The sequence below is a fragment of the Erpetoichthys calabaricus genome, chromosome 6 (assembly GCF_900747795.2).
Source record: "Erpetoichthys calabaricus chromosome 6, fErpCal1.3, whole genome shotgun sequence".
Classification (NCBI taxonomy): domain Eukaryota; kingdom Metazoa; phylum Chordata; class Cladistia; order Polypteriformes; family Polypteridae; genus Erpetoichthys; species Erpetoichthys calabaricus.
The window spans coordinates 154,359,164-154,381,692 of NC_041399.2; the positions used below are offsets into that span (position 1 = coordinate 154,359,164).

General features: G+C 38.8%; 1 protein-coding gene across 5 annotated transcripts in view; it reads left to right on the forward strand.

Annotated features, from left to right (window-relative positions):
• The window catches only part of LOC114653612 (leukocyte elastase inhibitor A-like), a 76,217-nt gene that overhangs the window by 23,902 nt on the left and 29,786 nt on the right, over positions 1-22,529 (forward strand). For 2 of the 5 annotated variants that reach the window (XM_028804017.2, XM_028804018.2), the window contains exon 7: positions 3,726-4,956. The exons of 1 other annotated variant lie outside the window; for it this stretch is intronic. In XM_028804017.2, the coding sequence (XP_028659850.1) occupies positions 3,726-4,130 (405 nt within the window). In that variant the 3' untranslated portion in view covers positions 4,131-4,956. Of the gene's footprint in view, positions 1-3,725; positions 4,957-16,219; positions 16,418-22,529 lie in introns of those variants that run through there. 2 more of the 5 variants (XM_028804023.2, XM_028804021.2) reach the window with 2 other exon arrangements.

The window sequence follows — 22,529 nt, forward strand, 5'->3', positions numbered from 1 at the left end:
TGACTCTACTATATATATATTGTCACACACATGCGACAAGGGGCGATCTGAGTGGACCAAGTGGAGGTCATTACCTGCCGGGCCAGGGGGTGGCGGGGTGCTCTAAACCTGTTTCTGTTATTTCTGCAGAACAGATACGGGAAAACCTGCCTGTTCCGGCGCCCAGACTGACGTCACTTCCAGTTCCGGCGCCCAGACTGACGTCACTCCTGGTTTACAGACTATAAAATCTCCATCTTGCCAAACTAATTCAGTTCATTCCGGGAACTCAAACTAGCAACATCATTGTGTTCAATCTAAGTCTTTTGCAGCCAGGAACAATATACGGGTGGCTGCCCCAAACCTTTTTCAGTGTTTTGAGACTCATTTTTTCACAATATACAGTATACAGTGCATCCAGAAAAGTATTCACAGCACATCACTTTTTCCACATTTTGTTATGTTACAGCCTTATTCGAAAATGGATTAAATTCATTTTTTTCCTCAGAATTCTACACACAACACCCCATAATGACAACGTGAAAAAAGTTTACTTGAGGTTTTTGCAAACTTATTAAAAATAAAAAAAACTGAGAAATCCCATGTACATAAGTATTCACAGCCTTTGCTCAATACTTTGTCGATGCACCTTTGGCAGCAATTACAGCCTCAAGTCTTTTTGAATATGATGCCACAAGCTTGGCACACCTATCCTTGGCCAGTTTCGCCCATTCCTCTTTGCAGCACTTCTTAAGCTCCATCAGGTTGGATGGGAAGCGTCGGTGCACAGCCATTTTAAGATCTCTCCAGAGATGTTCAATCGGATTCAAGTCTGGGCTCTGGTTGGGCCACTCAAGGACATTCACAGAGTTGTCCTGAAGCCACTCCTTTGATATCTTGGCTGTGTGCTTAGGGTCGTTGTCCTGCTGGAAGATGAACCGTCGCCCCAGTCTGAGGTCAAGAGCGCTCTGGAGCAGGTTTTCATCCAGGATGTCTCTGTACATTGCTGCAGTCATCTTTCCCTTTATCCTGACTAGTCTCCCCAGTTCCTGCCGCTGAAAAACATCCCCACAGCATGATGCTGCCACCACCATGCTTCACTGTAGGGATGGTGCCAGGTTTCCTCCAAACGTGACGCCTGGCATTCACACCAAAGAGTTCAATCTTTGTCTCGTCAGACCAGAGAATTTTCTTTCTCATGGTCTGAGAGTCCTTCAGGTGCCTTTTGGCAAACTCCAGGCGGGCTGCCACATGCCTTTTACTAAGGAGTGGCTTCCGTCTGGCCACTCTACCATACAGGCCTGATTGGTGGATTGCTGCAGAGATGGTTGTCCTTCTGGAAGGTTCTGCTCTCTCCACAGAGGACTTCTGGAGCTCTGACAGAGTGACCATCGGGTTCTTGGTCACCTCCCTGACTAAGGTCCTTCTCCCCTGATTGCTCAGTTTAGATGGCCGGCCAGCTCTAGGAAGAGTCCTGGTGGTTTCCAACTTCTTCCACTTACGGATGATGGAGGGCCACTGTGCTCATTGGGACCTTCAAAGCAGCAGAAATTTTTCTGTAACCTTCCCCAGATATGTGCCTCGAGACAATCCTGTCTCGGAGGTCTATAGACAATTCCTTTGACTTCATGCTTGGTTTGTGCTCTGACATGAACTATCAACTGTGGGACCTTATATAGACAGGTGTGTGCTTTTCCAAATCATGTCCAGTCAACTGAATTTACCACAGGTGGACTCCAATTAAGCTGCAGAAGCATCTCAAGGATGATCAGGGGAAACAGTATGCACCTGAGCTCAATTTCGAGCTTCACGGCAAAGGCTGTGAATACTTATGTACATGTGCTTTCTCAATTTTTTTGTTTTTAATAAATTTGCAAAAACTTCAAGTAAACTTTTTTCATGTTGTCATTATGAGGTGTTGTGTGTAGAATTCTGAGGAAAAAAATGAATTTAATCCATTTTGGAATAAGGCTGTAACATAACAAAATGTGGAAAAAGTGATGCGCTGTGAATACTTTCTGGATGCACTTTATATATACACACATTAGGGAGGTTCAAAAGGTTTCCGCACTTTTATATTTTGAACGGTGAAGGTGGGAGGAGTAGTAATTGTGAATTAACAAGTTAGTATGACACTGGGAAAATTTCATATGACTATGAACATCCCTCGTACAGTATATTATTTATATATATATATATATATATATATATATATATATATATATATATATATATATATATATATATATATATATATATATATATATATATATATAGAGGGCGGCACGGTGGCACAGTGGGTAGCGCTGCTGCCTCGCAGTTGGGAGACCTGGGTTCGCTTCCCGGGTCCTCCCTGCGTGGAGTTTGCATGTTCTCCCCGTGTCTGCGTGGGTTTCCTCCAGGCGCTCCGGTTTCCTCCCACAGTCCAAAGACATGCTGGTTAGGTGGATTGGCGACTCTAAATTGGCTCTAGTGTGTGCTTGGTGTGTGGGTGTGTTTGTGTGTGTCCTGCGGTGGGTTGGCACCCTGCCCGGGATTGGTTCCTGCCTTGTGCCCTGTGTTGGCTGGGATTGGCTCCAGCAGACCCCCGTGACCCTGTGTTCGGATTCAGTGGGTTGGGAAATGGATGGATGGATGGATATAGATATATATATATATATATATATATATATATATATATATATATATATATATATATATATATATATATATCAATGCATATAAAATTAATCTTGACGAAACAAGAGTCAAGTCAAAAAGTTTTTGCCACCAGTTCACGGTACATTTTAATTATTTCTTTGTAACATTATGTTATTCATCTTTTCTATTTTCCCTAAATGCCATTTTCCATTACACTTCTCATATCTTCATTTTTATTAAATTTATGTTTTTATCTCACTGGCTGGTGTTCTCTAACCCTTTACCATGTCCATAAAATGGGTGCATGGATTTGTAGTATATATCAAATGATTCAAGTTTATTACAAGACAAAATTAGATTTTTGTATTTTTCTTAACCTACTCTTCAATGTTGGTTTTGATTTTAGCTTTATTTTCTATAACTTCTTTAACTTGGATCACTGATTTAATTGGTTATACAATATGAGCTGTGTCTTCCAGGAAAAATAAATAAATAAATGCAGTACAGCTCCCAGATGCTGTAGGTGAATTTCCCCTTGGGATTAATAAAGTATCTATCTATCTATCTATCTATCTATCTATCTATCTATCTATCTATCTATCTATCTATCTATCTATCTATCTATCTATCTATCTATCTATCTATCTATCTATCTATCTATCTATCTATCTATCTATCTATCTAGGTCAGTCCCATTGTAGACTTGAAACTAACAGCTGGCCATAAAAAGCTGTCAATTGAAGGCATTACAGCTTTAGATTGGTTTATCTCATTACACAACTTAACATTTTACATTAATAATACAGTTGCATAATTAATAGTGTAATACTAATGTAATGACATAATAGTTATTACATCAATTTTTTAGTGGTTAGCAATGAAGAGATGCATGATGCCATTATCCTGCTCTTTTGAGGAATATTGACAGTGATGTAAAACTTTTTCAAAGAATTATATGAACAAGTTAATAATGTATTTTTTCATGAGTACAAAGGTGTCAGGAAAAAGAAAGTCTCCAACCTTAAAACCATGCAATTAAACTTATAATTTTCAACTGTACTATAGCTGTTCTTGGGCCAAATGTGTTTTTGCTTTTTCTCTCCAAGATTGAAAAACAACTTACTTATGAAAACCTTATGAAGTGGACCAGTAAGGAGAATTTACATTACACCAAAATGAATTTGTATCTGCCAAGATTCAAAATGGAAGAAACTTACAATCTTAAAAAATATCTGTCAAGTATGGGTATGACGGATGTCTTTCACACCAGTAAATGTGACCTGAGTGGAATATCCAGCTCTCAAGGTTTATACGTGTCAGAGGTGATTCACAAAGCTTTTGTGGATGTGAATGAAGAAGGCACTGTTGCAGCCGCGGCTACTGGCCTCTTAATGAAACCCATGTGTTATGTTTTCCCAAAAGTCTTTAAAGCTGATCACCCATTCATATTCTTTATTAGGCACAATAAGTCTAATTCCATTCTTTTCTCTGGCAGAGTTTGCTCTCCCTGAACGACTATGTCTACCTTTCTCTAAATGTCTACATTTTTTATCAGTGCTGCAATTCTGGCATAATCAATATTCTACTTTTTAAAGTGCCAGAAACATAATTTTTTAAAGTTATACAGGGTTTTATATATAATATTTTCTATTTGCCTAATCCTGTTGAGTCTGTCTGTGTATAACGCATGTTGAAAAAAAAATTATGGACTTTTGGAAATTCCAAATGTGCCTTTTGGTAAATTCTGTTAAAATTCATTCCTATAGCTGTATAATGATAAATGCATATTATGAAAAGAAGGTAACAAAACAAAGACAGAAGTGGAATTATTAACTAATTATTGTACTGCATTTTACATTAAACAAAGATATATAAACATTTTTTAATTTTTAACTAAAGCTGTCCAACTTATTGCAAATATGTTTTCATGCATTAAAACAATGTAATTCTTCTATTGCGTATAAATTCTTGTCTATGTAGTTTTACAGACTTTAAGCCATTTGTCATCATTAGTATGTACTAACCAGTGGACATGTTTGTACTGATGAAGAATAAAATCAGTTACATTATGGTGGAAATGATTTCTATTTTTTATGTTTGTGATGTTCTAAGCTTCTGATACTTTGTTGCTCAAATCCGCCACTGCACATTTTTGATATGATCATAACTATTAGAAGATGAATGTTTAAAATCATGCCTTTCAAGACTGTTTTTGTGAAAGGTCATGTCAGCCAAACTAAGGTAATCCACAACTTTAAATGACATGAAATACATAAACAGCCAATTGCAAAGGGTAAGAGATAGTTCATTTTTTGTCATATTCTGGTCAAACATACTTGTATCCTTTTGTGCTTGTTTTTATTATATTATCTTTACAAAGCAGCACATATACAGTTATATACAATATACACATTGAGCAACATGTAGAGCATTTGTTATTATAACTGCCTGGTAACTTTACAATCTGTATATAGAAACTGTTTTTGAGATTAGATCTGTACATTTGAATGGTTCTGTTCCATTTGTCAGAAATAAGGATTGAGAAAAGCAAACGTCCCAAATTTCCGATGTCTTTAATATACAGTATCCAATTTCTCATTCTGAGGCAGTGTGTGTTATGTGTGTCCTGAACAATAATAATCTGTACCATCTGAAATCCTTAGCACTTTACAATCTTAAGCTGTGCACATGCCATAAGCCAGGGTGTTGTGCAGTCACTAAGGGTGGACTAAGGGTGGACTAAACTGCACACTCATAAAAGTTAGTGAGAACACATGGATAAATAATCTAATTTATCGAATGTCTAAGGAAGTAAAGGTGTTGGTGAGCCTTCTTAACAATAGCTGTACTGTGCTGTCATTTTATACCAGCTATATACTCAATTTTGATGAAGAGGATACATTCATCCTTCCCTCTGAACCAAATTGTTCTGAACAGGGTTTTGCAATTACACTTTACTACTTTTGCACTTTTGTAAATTTACTAAATTTTAATGCACCCCTTCATATATTATATCTTTATGGCAGTCATGTCTTAATCTTGTTCTTTGTTTTTTTTTGTAGGCACTGCTAATTTTTTCTAGTTTTACATGGCCATTTGACATGTTCTCTATGACAATAATGTTTATTGCTAGACTTGTTATCAGACATCTCCATAATGCATGATAACATGCACTCCTTATTCGACATTGTGACATGGTGCGTAACTTATCTGTGTATTCAAAAAATAAAACAAATGTAAATACCATAACTGGGTCAATGGAAACTGCAAACACTTTTTCATTTTTGCTTTTGCATCCAGGATACTGAAATTTTCTAATATGTTTTTTAGTAGAAAGGCACTGTTATCTTCTAAAATATATTTTTAAAGCACAGCCTTATAAAAGTAAATTCAACTGATGGTACTTTGACTGATGCACTTTTAAGTCATTACCAACCAATACCAAGGATATTTCGATGCATCATGCCCCTCTAGTCTTAAACATATTGGAACATTTGAGCTGATAGATTTGATTAGAACATTGTAATACTCTAGAAAAAGAGCTGCACATTTTAGAAGCCACAATGGTAAATGATTATTTGCTGTGAGCTATATATTGTCGTAGGTTTAACACCAGAAAAAGGGAGAATAGAAGTCTGAGATACCCTGTTTGACTCTAGCAGTAGCCATGAGGATGTTTTAGGCAAGGGGGCCATCCATTGCCAGACTGGACAAAGTGTAAAAAACCAATGGTATAGCTCAATACCCAGCAAAAAACTCCAACCTCACCTTTCAGTGTCTTTTTTTTTTTGTTTCAGAGGAAGTATTTAATTGGGGGAAGCATTGCACTAACAAAACAGAGGTGGAGAACTATATTCATTTTAATAATAGCCAATCTAGATATGAAAGATAAGATGACATAGATGACCATGAAGTCAGAGACTTTGTCACATTATAGAGTGTCCATAATTAAGATTAATGGTGTCTTGTAGTAAACGGAAGGTGTATAAAGGGCATGTATGGGAGAAAGGAATAGTCTTTTCTAACCAAATTTAGAAATAAAACAGTTGATTTTGTTACCTGAAAGAAAGTAGCAGAATGTAAATAGTTATGGAATGTGTGGGAGAGCACTAGGGGCATCATCCAGGAAGAGTAGAATATCATCTGCATATAAAGATATTTTATAGTGACAGCCATACAACAAGATTGGGGTGATTACCTAAGGCTATTAATTAGGGTGCAAAGGAAAAATTGAAGAGCAAGAGGAAAAGGGGGTCATCCCTGCCTGGCATCTTTAAGATTTGGAAGGGGCAAGCGATATTTAAATTTGTAAGAACCACATCCATGAGTGACGAATATGAAGTCTTGATCATACAAATGAAACTTGTCACAAACCCCATTAAGCGAATTACCTTCTGCAGAAATCCACATTTCACCCGGTCGAAGGCCTTTTCTGTATCAAGAGTCTAAAGTGGGCCAGATGAGATAAAAAAGGAGTAGCACCAACTAGATAGATAGATAGATAGATAGATAGATAGATAGATAGATAGATAGATAGATAGATAGATAGATAGATAGATAGATAGATAGATAGATAGATAGATAGATAGATGTCAGCAGCTTGGCAAGCTCTAATAAAAATACATGATAAAAGAGAGATTGAGAAGCTATGCCAAACAGAAGTACAACAGACCATAAGTTTGTCATTATAAAAGTAGAAGTTAAATAAATTGGAGAAAATATTCACGACAGTGTGACCCAGCAGAGTCACGAAAATTTCAGCCACCACGGTGTTATAATTTATTGTAAAGTCACTAAAAGCAATGCCCAGTTTGCTCTCAGAAACTATGGAAATGAATGTGGCCCAATATAACTCATTTGGCCTCTTGCAATTCCAAAATGTAGAAAATGTACTTTATTCAATAATAGATCGATCTTAATGACTGAAGTTAATAAACACGTTGTATAATATGAATAAGCAGCAGACTGCAAGCAAATATGTAGTCAGCCTCGCAGTAAGGTGACCTGCGTTCGCTTCCCGGGTTCTCCCTGCGTGGAGTTTGCATGTTCTCCCCGTGTGCGTGTGGATTTTTTCCAGGTGCTCCGGTTTCCTCCCACAGTCGAAAGATATTCCGGTTATGTGCATTGGCGATCCTAAGTTGTCCCTAGTGTGTGCGTGATGTGTGGGTGTGTGTGTTTGTGTGTGTGCCCTGTGGTGTGCTGGCGCCCTGCTCGGGATTTGTTCCTGCTTTAAGCCCTGTGTTGGCTGGGATTGGCTCCAGCAGACCGTCGTGACCCTGTGTTAAGATATAGCGGGTTGGACAATGACTAATTGACTGTGTCGAATCCGTCTGTTTCAGTTGCACGATTTGTTAAACGTTACTCATAGAACAAAAGTTCTTAAAAGTGAACTACAAGTAAGGAACAATAAACCATTGTGTATACAGTTTAAAACGTACCAGAGTACGGAATTATTACCCACTGTCACCCGTTCCTTTTCGATTGATCTGCGCTGTGCTCTCTCCTGTTGTCTCTCTCGCCCGAGTACGCTGGCCACGCCCGGCTATGGCCGGTATGGCACAAAGCCAGCGGTGACTGACGTCTAAACACTGCAATGCCAAACGCACAGATGTTGCCAGAAACGTTTCTGAGATGTTTCTTTCGGAACATAAGTTTTTATGGGCGATTCTAAAACGTGATTTTGATAGGAGAAATACGTCGGAAGGGCGCCAAGGAGAGTATAAGCCTACAGGGCACATCAATGTAGCAGACAGGGATGTCGCTGTGCAAAGTTAGTAAAGTAAGGTAGCCTAACACAAGATGAAGCAGTAAACTTTCCACAGTTAAAAAACGTAATTGCTGTATAGTACAAGAACCTGAACGCCGTATTAATTTACGATCCGGAGGCTATACCTGATTTTCTGTTCATATTTAAAGACTGCGTTCAAAAGAGCAGCCCTTAAGCATAGCCATGTGGGATGAGTACTCTGAATTTGGTAATTCTAAGGAACTAATTAGGCTTGTTTTTTTACCTCTTCCTTTGAAACTATTATTCTCATTACAGTATGACTTCATGCTTTACGAACTTTATTAATGTCCGTTACTCTATGTAGGTTCCCAGAATTTTAAAATATTGTTAAGTTTGCATTGCGTGTTACCGCAGTACTATATAAAATACTTTTATTTATCCGTGAGATGCCTGTGGGGTTGCTGATTTATTGCACGTCCTCGCTAAGGAAATGCTTAAATTTATACTGTATGTATAACACAACGTATTCTCAACGCTGCTTACCGGAAATCCAGGTCAGAATCACAAAGCTGCTGGTGCCTGCCTTGGCAATACAGAGCACACTCATGCACACATCAACATTCTCGTTGAGCCATTTTACAATCGCCACTTATTCTGTTTTAAGGTCTTTGCCTTAAGTCAGTTCTCAGTTCAGTGGTCATTTTCAATAATTAGGTTTATGACTTAAGGTCAAGGAGGCTTAATTGAAAGCAGGAGACTTTATTGGATGGGGCCTCCGGCGATTCGCCACGTCTATAACGACAGCGGCGCAAAGACAGCTCCGTATCTGCTCTGCTGTGTCTGGTAAACAGTAAACCAATGGCAAAGCATTGGTCGTCATCTGCAGGATAAGAGTTGCCTCACACAGTGTTTAATATTTAACACATGGCTTTGATCTGCTCTTTCTCACACTATCTTGATTTCTCTTCCCCAGACCGCGTCCGCCGATTCTTCTCAGAATCGGAATAAGAATCAGAATATCTTAATTTTCATTGTAACAAATACAACGAAATTAGGTGCAGTCCCTGTGGTGTCAATATATATATATATATATATATATATATATATATATACTGTATATATATACTGTATATATATATATATATATATATATATATATATATATATATATATATATACTGTATATATATATATATATATATATATATATATATATATATATATACTGTATATATATACTGTATATATATACTGTATATATATATATATATATATATATATATATACTGTATATATATATATATATATATATATATATATATATATATATATATATATATATATACTGTATATATATACAGTATTGTTAAATGACCGTGGAGACTTCAATAAACTTCAATTACCTTTTAATAGCAGACTGCAACACATTACAACACATGCACTTGACTGTGAACCAAAAGCAGGTAACAACATGTGCTTCCCTTTTTATACTTGCCCCACCTTCAGTCCATCCTTTAATCACTTCCCCGAAGTTGCTGTAAAACACTTGGTGAATACATTGTGTTCCTTTTAATTACTATATATGACATCTTCCCTTTTTTTCTTTTCTTAACACCTTAACACTAGTGAACAGTTAACAGCGTATATCTATAGCTTATCCTAAGTGTACTATTACTTTTCCCACATTCAAAATCAACCATTTACAACAAAGTGAATACCTGTTTCTCCCATCACCCCACCCCATGAAGAAAAAATTACACATCAGCCTATAAGTCGAGTTTGTTGACTGGTTTGCCCACACGTCCTGATCTGGTCACGATTTGTCCAGAAAGAGGAGTTATGGGTGAAACTTCACTCTGACTGACACAAACTGACACTGACCCCGTGGTTTCATCTTGGTGGGCGTCATACTCTGTACTCACATCCGTCTCTGTTGGTACTGGTTCAGGTTGGAGATGACTGCGGTTCCGTCGTAGTTGTGCTCCTTGCTGTGTGTTAATGACAAAAGATCTTGGAGTGATGCTTTCTCACAGAAACGACTGCTGGTTTTGACCACAAGTTTTCATTTTGGAGAGTACAACATCACCTGCCTGCAGGGCAGGTAAGGGTTTTGCGCCATGGCATTGTAATAATACACTTGTTTCACCTTTTCCTTCCTGTCGTTGTCTCTCACAGCTCTCATATCTGGCCATTTTGGTGTTTAAGTTTTCTTCTAGCATGGGCAAGGTGGTTCTTATTTTCCTTCCCATTAACAGTTCGGCTGGGCTAAATCCTGTGGTTGAGCATGGAGTGGACCGATAGCTCATCAGAGGTACTACAGGATCTTGTTGTTTCAGAATTTTTTTTGCTATTTGTACAGCTCTTTCCGCATGTCCGTTTCCTTGTGGATGATATGGGCTGGATGTATAGTGTCTAAAATCAAACATTTTGGCAAATTCTTGAAATTCCATGCTGGAATACTGTGGTCCATTATTGCTTACCACATCATCAGGAATCCTGAATCTGGCAAAAACTGCTTTCAGTTTCTGGATGACATGCACACTTGTCGTTGAAGGCAAGTGTAGTATTTCCAAAAATCTGGAGTAGTAATCTGAAATTATCAAATAGTTGTAGCGTTCGTGCTCACATAGGTCCATAGCAACTCTTTTCCAAGGTCACTCTAAAAGTGGTGTGGAAATGAGAGGTTCTCTTTTCTGAGTTCTCCTCAGTTCTCGGCACACTTGACATAATGTCACAAGTTTATTTATTTCTTTAGAAAGTCCCGGCCACCATACTAATGATTGTGCTCTGACCATACATTTTCTCAGGCCCTGGTGCACTTCATTAATTTTCTGGAGAATTTCATCTCTCATAATCCTCGGCACCACAATCCTGCTCCCTCATAGGACAAGTCCATCATATTCCAACAGTTATGATTTCACCGGAACGTATGGTTTTGCTTTCATTGGTATTTTACTCATATGTTCAGGCCGTCCTCTACTAATACGTTTCACAACAAACTGCAGTTCAGCATCAGCTGCTGTTGCTTTTCTGATTTCGTCCAGTTTACTGTATTTAGAGATGCAGGAAATCCTTCCATGACAATCGTAACATAGCATGCCACATCGCTATGCGTATCCACCTCGTTGCACACTTTAGCGAGAGGACTTTGTGATAAAGCATCCGCAATGATTAAAGTTTTCCCAGGTGTGTATTCAGCTACTGGGTTAAATTTCATAAGTCTCATGAGAGTACGTTGACAACGCAGTGGTACACAGTCCAGACTGTGTTTGTTAATGGTCAGTTATAAGCTTGAACTGACTCAGTCCGTTAAGGTATCTGTAAAACTTCTCACACACCCACACTCCTGCTAAAGCCTCCTTTTCAATCCGAGCATAGCGTGTTTCAGCCTCAATAAGGCATCTTCAGCAATGTGCCAAAGGTCTCCGTTGTTGCTCATGAAACTGAAGTAACACGCCCCCCAATCCATAGCTGCTAGCGTCAGCGGACACGACTGTAGGCTTATTCACATCATAAAATGTAAGCACTGGTGCGGTAGTCAGGTTTCCATCAACAAGACTATCTAGTGTTATTGGAAAAGGTGAAGACAGTAAAAGATCAGAAATGGATTCAGAAAAGGATACAGGGAAAAATATTTCCCTCTATTCTGAAAGAAATTTGTCGTTTACAGGTAAGAGCAGGGGGAGGTAATAAGACAGTGAAAAGTACTGCTTTATGGTCAGAGAGTCCCAAATCAGTGCTGTGTTGGCAACAGATGGTCCAGATGTACAGATCAGATCCAATAAATGACCACCAGAGTGGCACGTGCCATAAGCCAGGGTGTTGTGCAGCCACTTAGGGTGGACTAAGGGTGGAATCAACTGCACACTCATAAGTTAGTGAGAACACATTGAGAAATACAAGTTTTATTGGACGTCTAAGGAAGTAAAGATGTTGGTGAGTCTTCTTAACAATAGCTGCACTGTGCTGTCATTTTATACCAGCTATATACTCAATTTTGATGAAGAGGATACATTCATCCTTCCCTCTGAACCAAACTGTTCTGAACAGGGTTGTCAATTCCTGTTTACTATTTTCGTAGATTTACTAAATTGTAATGCACCCCTTCATATATTATATCTTTATGGCAGTCACGTCTCAATCTTGTTCTTTGTTTTTCTTGTAGTCATTGCTAATTTTTTCTAGATTTACATGGCCATTTGACATGTTCTCTATGACAGTGATGTTTATTGCTAGACTTGTTATCAGACATCTTCATAATGCATGACAACATGCACTCCTTATTTGACATTGTGACATGGCGAGTAACTTATCTGTGTATTCAAAAAATAAAACAAATGCAAGTACCATAACTGGATCAATGGAAACTGAGAACAGTTTTTCACTTTTGTTTTCACATCCAGGATACTGAAATTTTCTAAGTTTTCTAATAGTTTTTTAGTAGAAAAGCACTGTTATCTTCTAAAACATATTTTTAAAGCACAGCCTTATAAAAGTAAATTCAACTGATGGTACTTTGACTGATGCACTTTTAAGTCATTACCAACCAATACCAAGGATATATGCATCATGCCCCTCTAGTATTAAACATAATGGAACATTTGAGCTGATAGATTTGATTAGAACATTGTAATACTTTAGAAGCCACAATGGTAAATGATCATTTGCTGTGAGCTATATATTGTCGTAGGTTTAACACTAGAAAAAGGGAGAATAGAAGTCTGAGATACCCTGTTTGACTCTAGCAGTAGCCTTAAGGATGTTTTAGGCAAGGGGGACATCCATTGCCAGACTGGACAAAGTGTAAAAAACCAATGGTATAGCTCAATACCCAGCAAAAAACTCCAACCTCACCTTTCAATGTCTTTTTTTTTTTCACAGGAAGTATTTGATTGTGGGAAGCATTGCACTAACAAAACAGAGGTAGAGAACTATATTTATTTTAATAATAGCCAAACTAGATATGATAGATAAGATGACATAGATGACCATGAAGTCAGAGACTTTGTCACATTATAGTGTGTTCATAATTAAGATTAATGGTGTCTTGTAGTAAAGGGAAGTTGTAAAAAGGGCTTGTATGGGAGAAAGGAATAGTCTTTACTCACCAAATTTAGAGATACAACAGTTGATTTTGTTACCTGAAAGAAAGTAGCAGAATGTAAATAGTTTTGGAATGTGTGGGAGATCACTAGGGGCATCATCCAGGAAGAGTAGAATATCATCTGCATTTAACGATATTTTATAGTGAGAGCCATACAACAAGATTGGGGTGATTAACTAAGCCTATTAATTAGGGTGCAGAGGAAAGATTGAAGAGCACGAGGAAAAGGGGGTCATCCCTGCCTGGCACCTTTAAGATTTGGAAGGGGCAAGCACTATTTAAATTTGTAAGAACCACATCCATGAGAGATGAATATAAAGTCTTGATCGTACAAATGAAACTTGTCACAACCCCCATTAAGTGAATTAATTACCTGCTGCAGAAATCCCAATTTCACCCGGTCGAAGGCCTTTTCAGCATCAAGGGTCAAAAGTGGGCCAGATGAGATAAAAAAAGTAGTAGCATCGACTAGATAGATAGATAGATAGATAGATAGATAGATAGATAGATAGATAGATAGATAGATAGATAGATAGATAGATAGATAGATAGATAGATAGATAGATGTTGTCAGCAGCTTGGCAAGCTCTAATAAAAATACATGACAAAACAGACCATACAACATACAAAACAGACAGACAACAGACCATAGGTTTGTCATTCCCACAGCAATGCCAAACACACAGATGTTGCCAGAAACTTTTCTGAGATGTTTCTTTCGAAACATTATTTTTTTATGGGCGATTCTAAAACATGATTTTAATAGGAGAAATACGTCGGAATGGCGCCAAGGGGAGCGTACAGGGAACATCTATGTAGCAGATAGGGATGTCGCTGTGCAAAGTTATTAAAGTTAGGTAACACAAGAATGTGGGGGATGAAGCAGTACACTTTCTACAGTTAAGAAAACGTAATTGCTGTGTAGTACAAGAGCCTAAACGCTGTATTAATTTACGATACGGAGGCTATACCTGATTTACTGTTCACATTTAAAGACTGCGTTCAAAAGTGCAGCCCTTAAGCAAAGCAATGTGGGAGGCGACTAATGAATTTGTGAATTCTAAGGAACTAATTAGGCTTGTTTTTTTACCTCTGCCTTTGAAACTATTATTCTCATTACAGTATGACTTCATGTTTTAAGAACTTTATGTTAATGTCCGTTAGTCTAGGTAAAGTATTTCACAATGCATGAACAATGTAGGTTCCCAGAATTTTAAAATACCCCGTGTCTGCGTGGGTTTCTTCCGGGCGCTCCGGTTTCCTCCCACAGTCCAAAGACATGCAGGTTAGGTGGATTGGCGATCCTAAATTGGCCCTAGTGTGTGCTTGGTGTGTGGGTGTGTTTGTGTGTGTCCTGCGGTGGGTTGGCACCCTGCCCGGGATTGGTTCCCTGCCTTGTGCCCTGTGTTGGCTGGGATTGGCTCCAGCAGACCCCCGTGACCCTGTGTTCGGATTCAGCGGGTTGGATAATGGATGGATGGATGTTAAGTTTGCATTGCGCGTTACCACAGTACTATATAAAATACTTTTATTTATCCGTGAGATGCCTGTGGGATTGCTGATTTATTGCACGTCCTCGCTAAGGAAATGCTTATAGATTTATACTGAATGTATAACACAACGTATTCTCAACGCCGCTTAATCCATGTCAGAATCACAAAACAGCTGGTGCCTGCCCTGGCAATACAGAGCACACTCATGCACACATCAACATTCTCGTTGAGCTATTTTACAATCGCCACTTATTCTGTTTTAAGGTCTTTGCCTTAAGTCAGTTCTCAGTTCAGTGGTCATTTTCAATGATTAGGTTTATGACTTAAGGTCAAGGAGACTTTATTGTAATCCGGAGACTTTATTGGATGGGGCCGCCGGCGATTCGCCACGTCTATAACGACAGCGGCGCAAAGACAGCTCCGAATCTGCTCTTGGTAAACAGTAAACCAATGGCAAAGCATTGGTCGTCATCTGCAGGATAAGAGTTGACTCGCACAGTGTTTAGGATTTAACACATGGCTTTGATTTGCTCTTTTTCGCACTATCTTGATTTCTCTTCTCTTCTCCAGACCGCGTCTGCCGATTCTTCTCAGAATCGTAATCAGAATCAGAATATCTTTATTGTCATTGTAACAAATACAACGAAATTAGGTACAGTCCCTGTGGTGTCATATATATACATATGTATTGTTCAAATTAAAGATTTTATAAGAAATGCTAATTCAGTGAATTTAGTGTGGGGCGTGAGGAAGATTCGACTTAGTGCCCCAGTTTTGCTAGGGGTGGCACTGGTTACACTGCACGTAAATTTACACGTTATTAAGCAGCTTAACAGACTTCTCATGGATAAATAAAGTCTTTTGTATGCTGTTGTGAATGCTGGAATTGAAAAGAAACAATAACTAAATACAGGCTTCCAACTTGTGTGATCAATTTTTTATTTGATAAAAAAAATAGGAAAACAATGACATGTCGATATAAATAGACACTTTTATATACAAGAGTGCAAACATGTTTTATTAAAATAAACTGAAATCAAATTTGTATTTTAATTTTTGACACTTAACTGCTTGTGTTTCATCCCAAATAAACAATATGACCGTGTTGTAAGACCTTTGCACCTCGCCCGCCTTACTTGCTAAATTGATGTGCAGCAATCGCAGCTCTGGTTTATAGGCTTATACTCCTCTGGTGCCCTACCGACGTATTTGTGCTATTAAACGATTGCATTCATCATGCATTAAACCGTCCATAAGAATAAATGCATGTGAAATAAAAAATACAGAAATGTTTCTTGCAACACCCGTAGGTTTCGCGAACCTGTTGGATGACTTAGTGCGTCGCTAGGCGTGGCCATGTTACTCCACAACTGTCCCGGACATCAAATGTGAAAAAGAGAACAGGAGAGAGCACCGCACAGAACAGATCGACCGAAGCAAAGTGTGCACAGCTGTAAGTATTTCTGTACTTTGGTACGTTTTTGAAAGTATATACATGTTTTACGGATGTTTACTTGTGGTTCATTTAAACAAACTTGTATTATATAAGTTTTTTAAACAAATCAAACTGACTATATCCAAAGAACTTTACGAAATGATTTTAAAACGGTCAAAGAGAAGCACTCGGCTTTTTCTTTATTGCTATGGGTTTCAAGGAATGAGACGTTTCTATTTCAATTAAAAAGAGTAAACTCATTATGGCTGCAAGGTTACCATCAGATGCTAGGCAGTAATACGTCTTGCTGCAGCAATATCTACTTGAGGCTGCAATGTACGACGTGATGCACCCAGACTCGCCCAAGTAGATATTGCTGCAGACCGGAGTAAAATGGGCGTGAATATAATTTTCGACTTCAGCCAATCATATATTAAATTTACGAACGTCTGGCACAGATCAGCCAATCGAAAATTTAAACGTCGCGGTCAATTACCTTTTTATTTAACAAATCGCCAATCGGTGTTATTTGTCATTCATGTTTCTTTTTAGCCAATTGCCTTATGGATTTGTAAAAAGAAAACTGGGAGTAATTTCTAAAGGAGGACGTGTAAGATAATTCCTAAAGGATGACGGTCAAGATAAAGTGACTGTAAGAGACAGAGTGTATATTCGTAAAATACATCTGCGAACGGTAGTCTACTAGTGCCAATATCTTGCACTACAGCACTCTGTCGAGTGCATTATTAAAACTGCAGTGTATTTTTACCACTGTCATTTTATGATTAGCGGTTCTGAAAAAATAATGAAAAAAAAGTTTTAATACGAGACAGTTATCGTTACTAAACAACGTCTGAAGAAAATTTAAATGAACATAACAATACAAATTTGTGTCCGCCTAATTTTAATGGATTGACGTGTGGGTGCTACTTGATTGAGTCAGTCAGATTAAAACAAATGTTTGATTGTTGTTGTTTACTCGAATGTCCAAATGAAATTGTCGCCTGTATTTAACAAGTCACACTAAAGACGGGCTATAAATGTATTACAATTTTAAACGCTGAATAAACTGTCAGAGTTAAATCTTTACTTCTATAATACACAACTCAAAAATGTGTTTTATTACTTTCATTACTATTTATCAACCTTTATTTATTTATTTATTTATTTATTTATTTAAGTATATTCCATTGTAGCCCCTTCTGCCTGCAGATCTGCCTCTGTTCTTTGTTTGCTAATATGTTTCAAATATTCTGTGGTCTTCATGTCTGTTCTCATCATACCAGCAGCTCTAGTGAGTTTCTTGCCTGTGGGTCTCGTATTAAAGTTTGGTTTTTAGCTGTATTATGATTACAGAATATTACAAATCACATACTTGACAACTCTCAGGTTCATGTATCAGGGAAAAGACAACATTAAGAAAGCTGGCAATAAAATTGCGACTTTAAAGAATCCATTGGCTGTCTCTACATGTTATAAATGTTAAATGTAAGAAACACAGTTATCATAGTGCTAATGTTAATCAGGGTATTCAATTATTTGACTTAATCGCATCTTTATTACTTTTGGGATTTTAAATACCTCTTTAAGATCATCAAATATATCTTTATTATAATACATATTACTTATGCAAAAGTTACATTTAGAACTTGAAATTTGACAGATATTTGTTTGTAGTTTATATCTCATTTAGCCTCTATTTGACTCCATCAGGTCCTAGTGGTGTGCCAAACACATCAGCCTGTCTTTAGGGTCTCTGAGACTGGAGGAGAACAGGAGTCCAACTGTACAGCAGGCACTGATGTGTTTCAGCATCACGACTGTTAACAAGATACAGAGTGCAGATATTTCAGCTGGGCATCATCCTATATGACTATCCAAGCATAAAGCACATTAAGAGCACACCGAGTGGGTATACTCAAGTAGAACTGACCCCTATGGCCCTGACATAACAACCTGTACAGCTATAAATTACTCCACTTTACTGGTCATTTTAGCACACACTACACTGAGTCTGTCAAGTCATAGCCATTAAATTATTCAATCTGAACAGCTGGGAATTTATTTTGGCAATGATATTACTGGTAAAGCATTTTTTTTGTATGTCACAGGTTTATACTGAAAAACTTGTTTACATCAATGTAGTATTCTATAGGATGTATATACATACATTCATATATATATATATATATTGTCACGGATGAGCAGGGACACTGCCCGGCCGGGACGCCTGGATAGTCCCCAAGTTGGACAATACTTCTCCTCGGCCACGGGAGGGCAGCCGCCCGGGCCTAATTTGGGGCCACAGGAATGGAGCCAGGATACTCACCACTGTGAGAAGACGTGGCCACCGCCAGGGGGCGCCCGGACAGTTAGGGAGTCCTGGATGGCAGCACTTCCGCCACACCAGGAAGTGCTGCCGGAAGTAATCCCAAAGGCACCCGGTGTACTTCCAGGTGCTCTCCTGACACTTCCGCCACACCAGGAAGGGATGTCATGGGGAGCACCTGGGGCTCATCCGGGTCGTAATAAAAGGGGCCGCCTCCCTCCACTAAGGGAGCCAGAGTTGGGAGGAAGAAGACAAAGCTTGTGAGGAGGGCGAGAGGAGGTCGAAGGTGAAAGAGAAGAAGAAGAAGAGACAGAGAAGAAAAGAAGAAGAGAGAAAGAGAGAGAAGGTTGAAGGTGAGAAGAGAAGAAAAGAGAAAGAGAAGAAGAAAGGGTTGGTGAAGGAAGGCATTGTGGTGCTGTAGGAAAATAAAGAAGTGTGTTTTGGACATTCTGGTGTCTGTCTGTCTGTGTCTGGGGGTATGCTTTCCACAATATATATATATATATATATATATATATATATATATATATATATATATATATATATATATATATATACTGCTGAAAAAAATTAAAGGAACCCTTTTGAATGACAGTATAGTATCAACTCAGTGAAACTTGTGGGCTATTGATCTCGTCAGTTAAGAAGCAGAGGGCCTTGTTCATCAGTTTCAGCTGCTTTGGTGCACTAGAGGGGCAACAATGAGACGACCCCCAAAACAGGAACGAATGGTTTAACAGGTGGAGGCCACTGACATTTCTCCCTCCTCATCTGTTTTGTCACTCGTTTTGCATTTGGCTACGGTCAGTGTCACTACTGGTAGCATGAGGCCATACCTGGACCCTACAGAGCTGGCACAGGTATTCCAGCTTCTCCAGGATGGCACATCAATACCACGTGCCATTGTCAGAAGGTTTGCTGTGTCTCCCAGCACAGTCTCAAAGGCATGGAGGAGATTCCAGGAGACAGACAGGCAGTTACTCTAGGAGAGCTGGACATGGCCCCTTGTAGAAGGACCTTAACCCATTAGCAGGACCCACCTGTATCTGCTCCTTTGGGCCAGGAGGAACAGGATGGGCACTGCCAGAGCCTACAAAATGACCTCCAGTAGGCAGGCCACTGGTGTGAATGTTTCTGACCAAACATTCAGAAACTGACTTTATGAGGGTGGCCTGAGGGCCCAATGTCCTCTAGTGGGCACCGTGGAGCTCTATTGGTATTTGCCATAGAGTACCAGAATTGACAGGTCCACCACTGGTGCCCTGTGCTTTTCACAGATGACAGCAGGTTCACCCTGAGCATATGTGACAGACGTGAAAGGGTCAGGAGAACGTTATGCTGCCTGACCCTATGCTGGTTCCTCCTGGTGCACAACAATGCCCGGCCTCATGTGGCGAGAGGATGAAGGACTTGATACCATTGACTGTACCTCCCCCATCCCCCACAATTCACCCTCCCCCTTTACACCCTCACTCACCTGAACTCTTTCCCATAATACACCTCTGGATGGGACATTATGTTTCAGTCTATCTGACGCCACCAGGTTGCATCACAGACTGTCCAGGAGCTCAGTGATGCCCTGGTTCAGATCTGGGAGGAGATCCCCCAGGACACCATTCAATGTCTCATTAGATGTCGCAGTAGATGTCTTTGTCCACCTCTTGAAACCTCAGGTACCACTCTGAACACCAGGTGAAACTACAATAACTATTTATTTTACTATTGTACAGTGCACATAGCACCCTCCACTCTACACTCATATAAACAATTCTCTCGCAATAATACAATACTCCTCCTCACCCAGACACTTAGCCTTCCTACCTCCCAGCTCAGCTCAGTGTCTGGGCTTTCCCACAGTCTTTTTATACACCCTGACCCGGTGGTGTTCCTGTCCAACAGTCCACAGTTCCTTATTCCTTCCGGGTCAGGGTAAACAGTCCTTTTCCTCAACCCGGGAGCATGTCGTTTCTTCCTGTCACGTGATGATGATGTACCCCCGGGTTATAGGGCACATAAGAGCCCACGAGCCCCCCTACAGTGACGCCTGGTGGCCCCCAATGTATCCAGCAGGGCTGTATGTAGAAACTACATAGTCCATGAGGCCCTGCTGGAGGCCTGGGGGTGAGGGCCGGAATGGGAAACCGGCAATCCACCACACAGGTTATTTAAGAGGAAACTCTATAAGGCGGAACCTCAAAGAGGTAGGGTTTGCGAACTGTGAAATGTTTGGTTAAAGTTACACTTGATAGACAACTTCAAACGTTGATAATTGGACAGGTGAGTTTTTGATTATCATAGAGTAACAATAATCTCATTCGTTGAAATTCTGAATTAGCCAATACTATCCACTTGCGTTTACAGTTATTCCGCCTTCAGATCCACCCATAATGTTTCCGTTTTGTTCGCTATAAACAGATTGTACATGAACTTTACAGAACTTGTAACTTCTAAACAGAATTAGTACAGGGCAACACTATTAATTTATATTAATTTGCACATGAAATTGCGTGGTCTTTTTATAAAGAGGGTTTGAGAATGTTTTGCAGGTTTAAAAAGTGGTTAGTGAAACAAGAAATTTTTTTAAAAATAATAATGTGTACTTTGTCTTTACAGATAGAAATTTCAGTGTGCTTCGAGTGATGGTTTTGTAAATGTACTTTAGCACATTATGGTGTACAGACAAACAAGTGTCGAAGGTGTGCTATAAATAAGTCCTCACTTGTTTTCATACCACCATTACGATGTTTGCAGCACAAACAAGATTACAGTAATCTGTAAAACTGCAGTCAGTACAATAAAATAAAATCAAATTCAGCTATAACTAAAATACTGTATGCAGTACTGAGAGAATACCCTGGGATGTTACAAGGTAAACTTCACAAATTTTGAAAGCACTGTACCTATAGGAGTTGTAGAACTCAAATAGTTACAATATAAAATTACAAAGATGTGTATATGAGAAAATGGGAGCAAGGTTAAGATAGAAGAGAAACAGATCTATTTTGGATCAAGCTTTCATGACAACATTGTGAAAGTATTACAATCACAATGTAAGGGATGGAGGGACTGTTGAAACAAACACAAATAAGGGCACATAAATTAAAAAAATCAGATAGGACAAGTAGGGCTTAAGGCAGGAATTTTATGTCAGTTCAGACAGAGCCACACAAATAAATGGGAAGAGGGTTCTAGAGAGATGTAAAACATAATGAGCATTTGCTGAGAGTTACGGATCTTTAGAAGTTTTTTACCCTTTTCCTCAAGTAACAATGCCAGAACTGGGTGTTGATCATTTACTAACAAGAATGCTAAATTATGTTTTGCTTAAACTATGATTACATTGAACATAATTGATGAATGTTGTTGTTGTCAGCCCAGATTGCTTACATCTTGCCTTTGGTCCCAGGCAGTTGTGACCCTGTTTTGCACATTAAAGTAACACAGCAAAACTAATTTCAACATCCCAAGATCAGAATTTCATTATATACTGTACAAATAACAGTATTAATACAACTACTATTTCTGATGAATGTACAGTATTTAAAAATAGTAACAAAAGCAAAAACTCTGACTGCAGTTTTTTTGTCTGTAAAAAAGAATGGACTGAATCCGTTGGAAGTATTGCTGGCTATAGGTGGTTTGACAAACTAGAGGAAACCATTCCATACATAAAGCTTTTTTAATTAGCTAATAGCTAAGTTGACCTAAAATCATATCTAGATCCTTTTAAAAAATAATCAGGATTTCTGTTTCAACTGTGTGACTTCTTAGTTTGTATTAGATTTGCATGACCCTTTGTAGGAAGAATTTCTTTCTGGCTT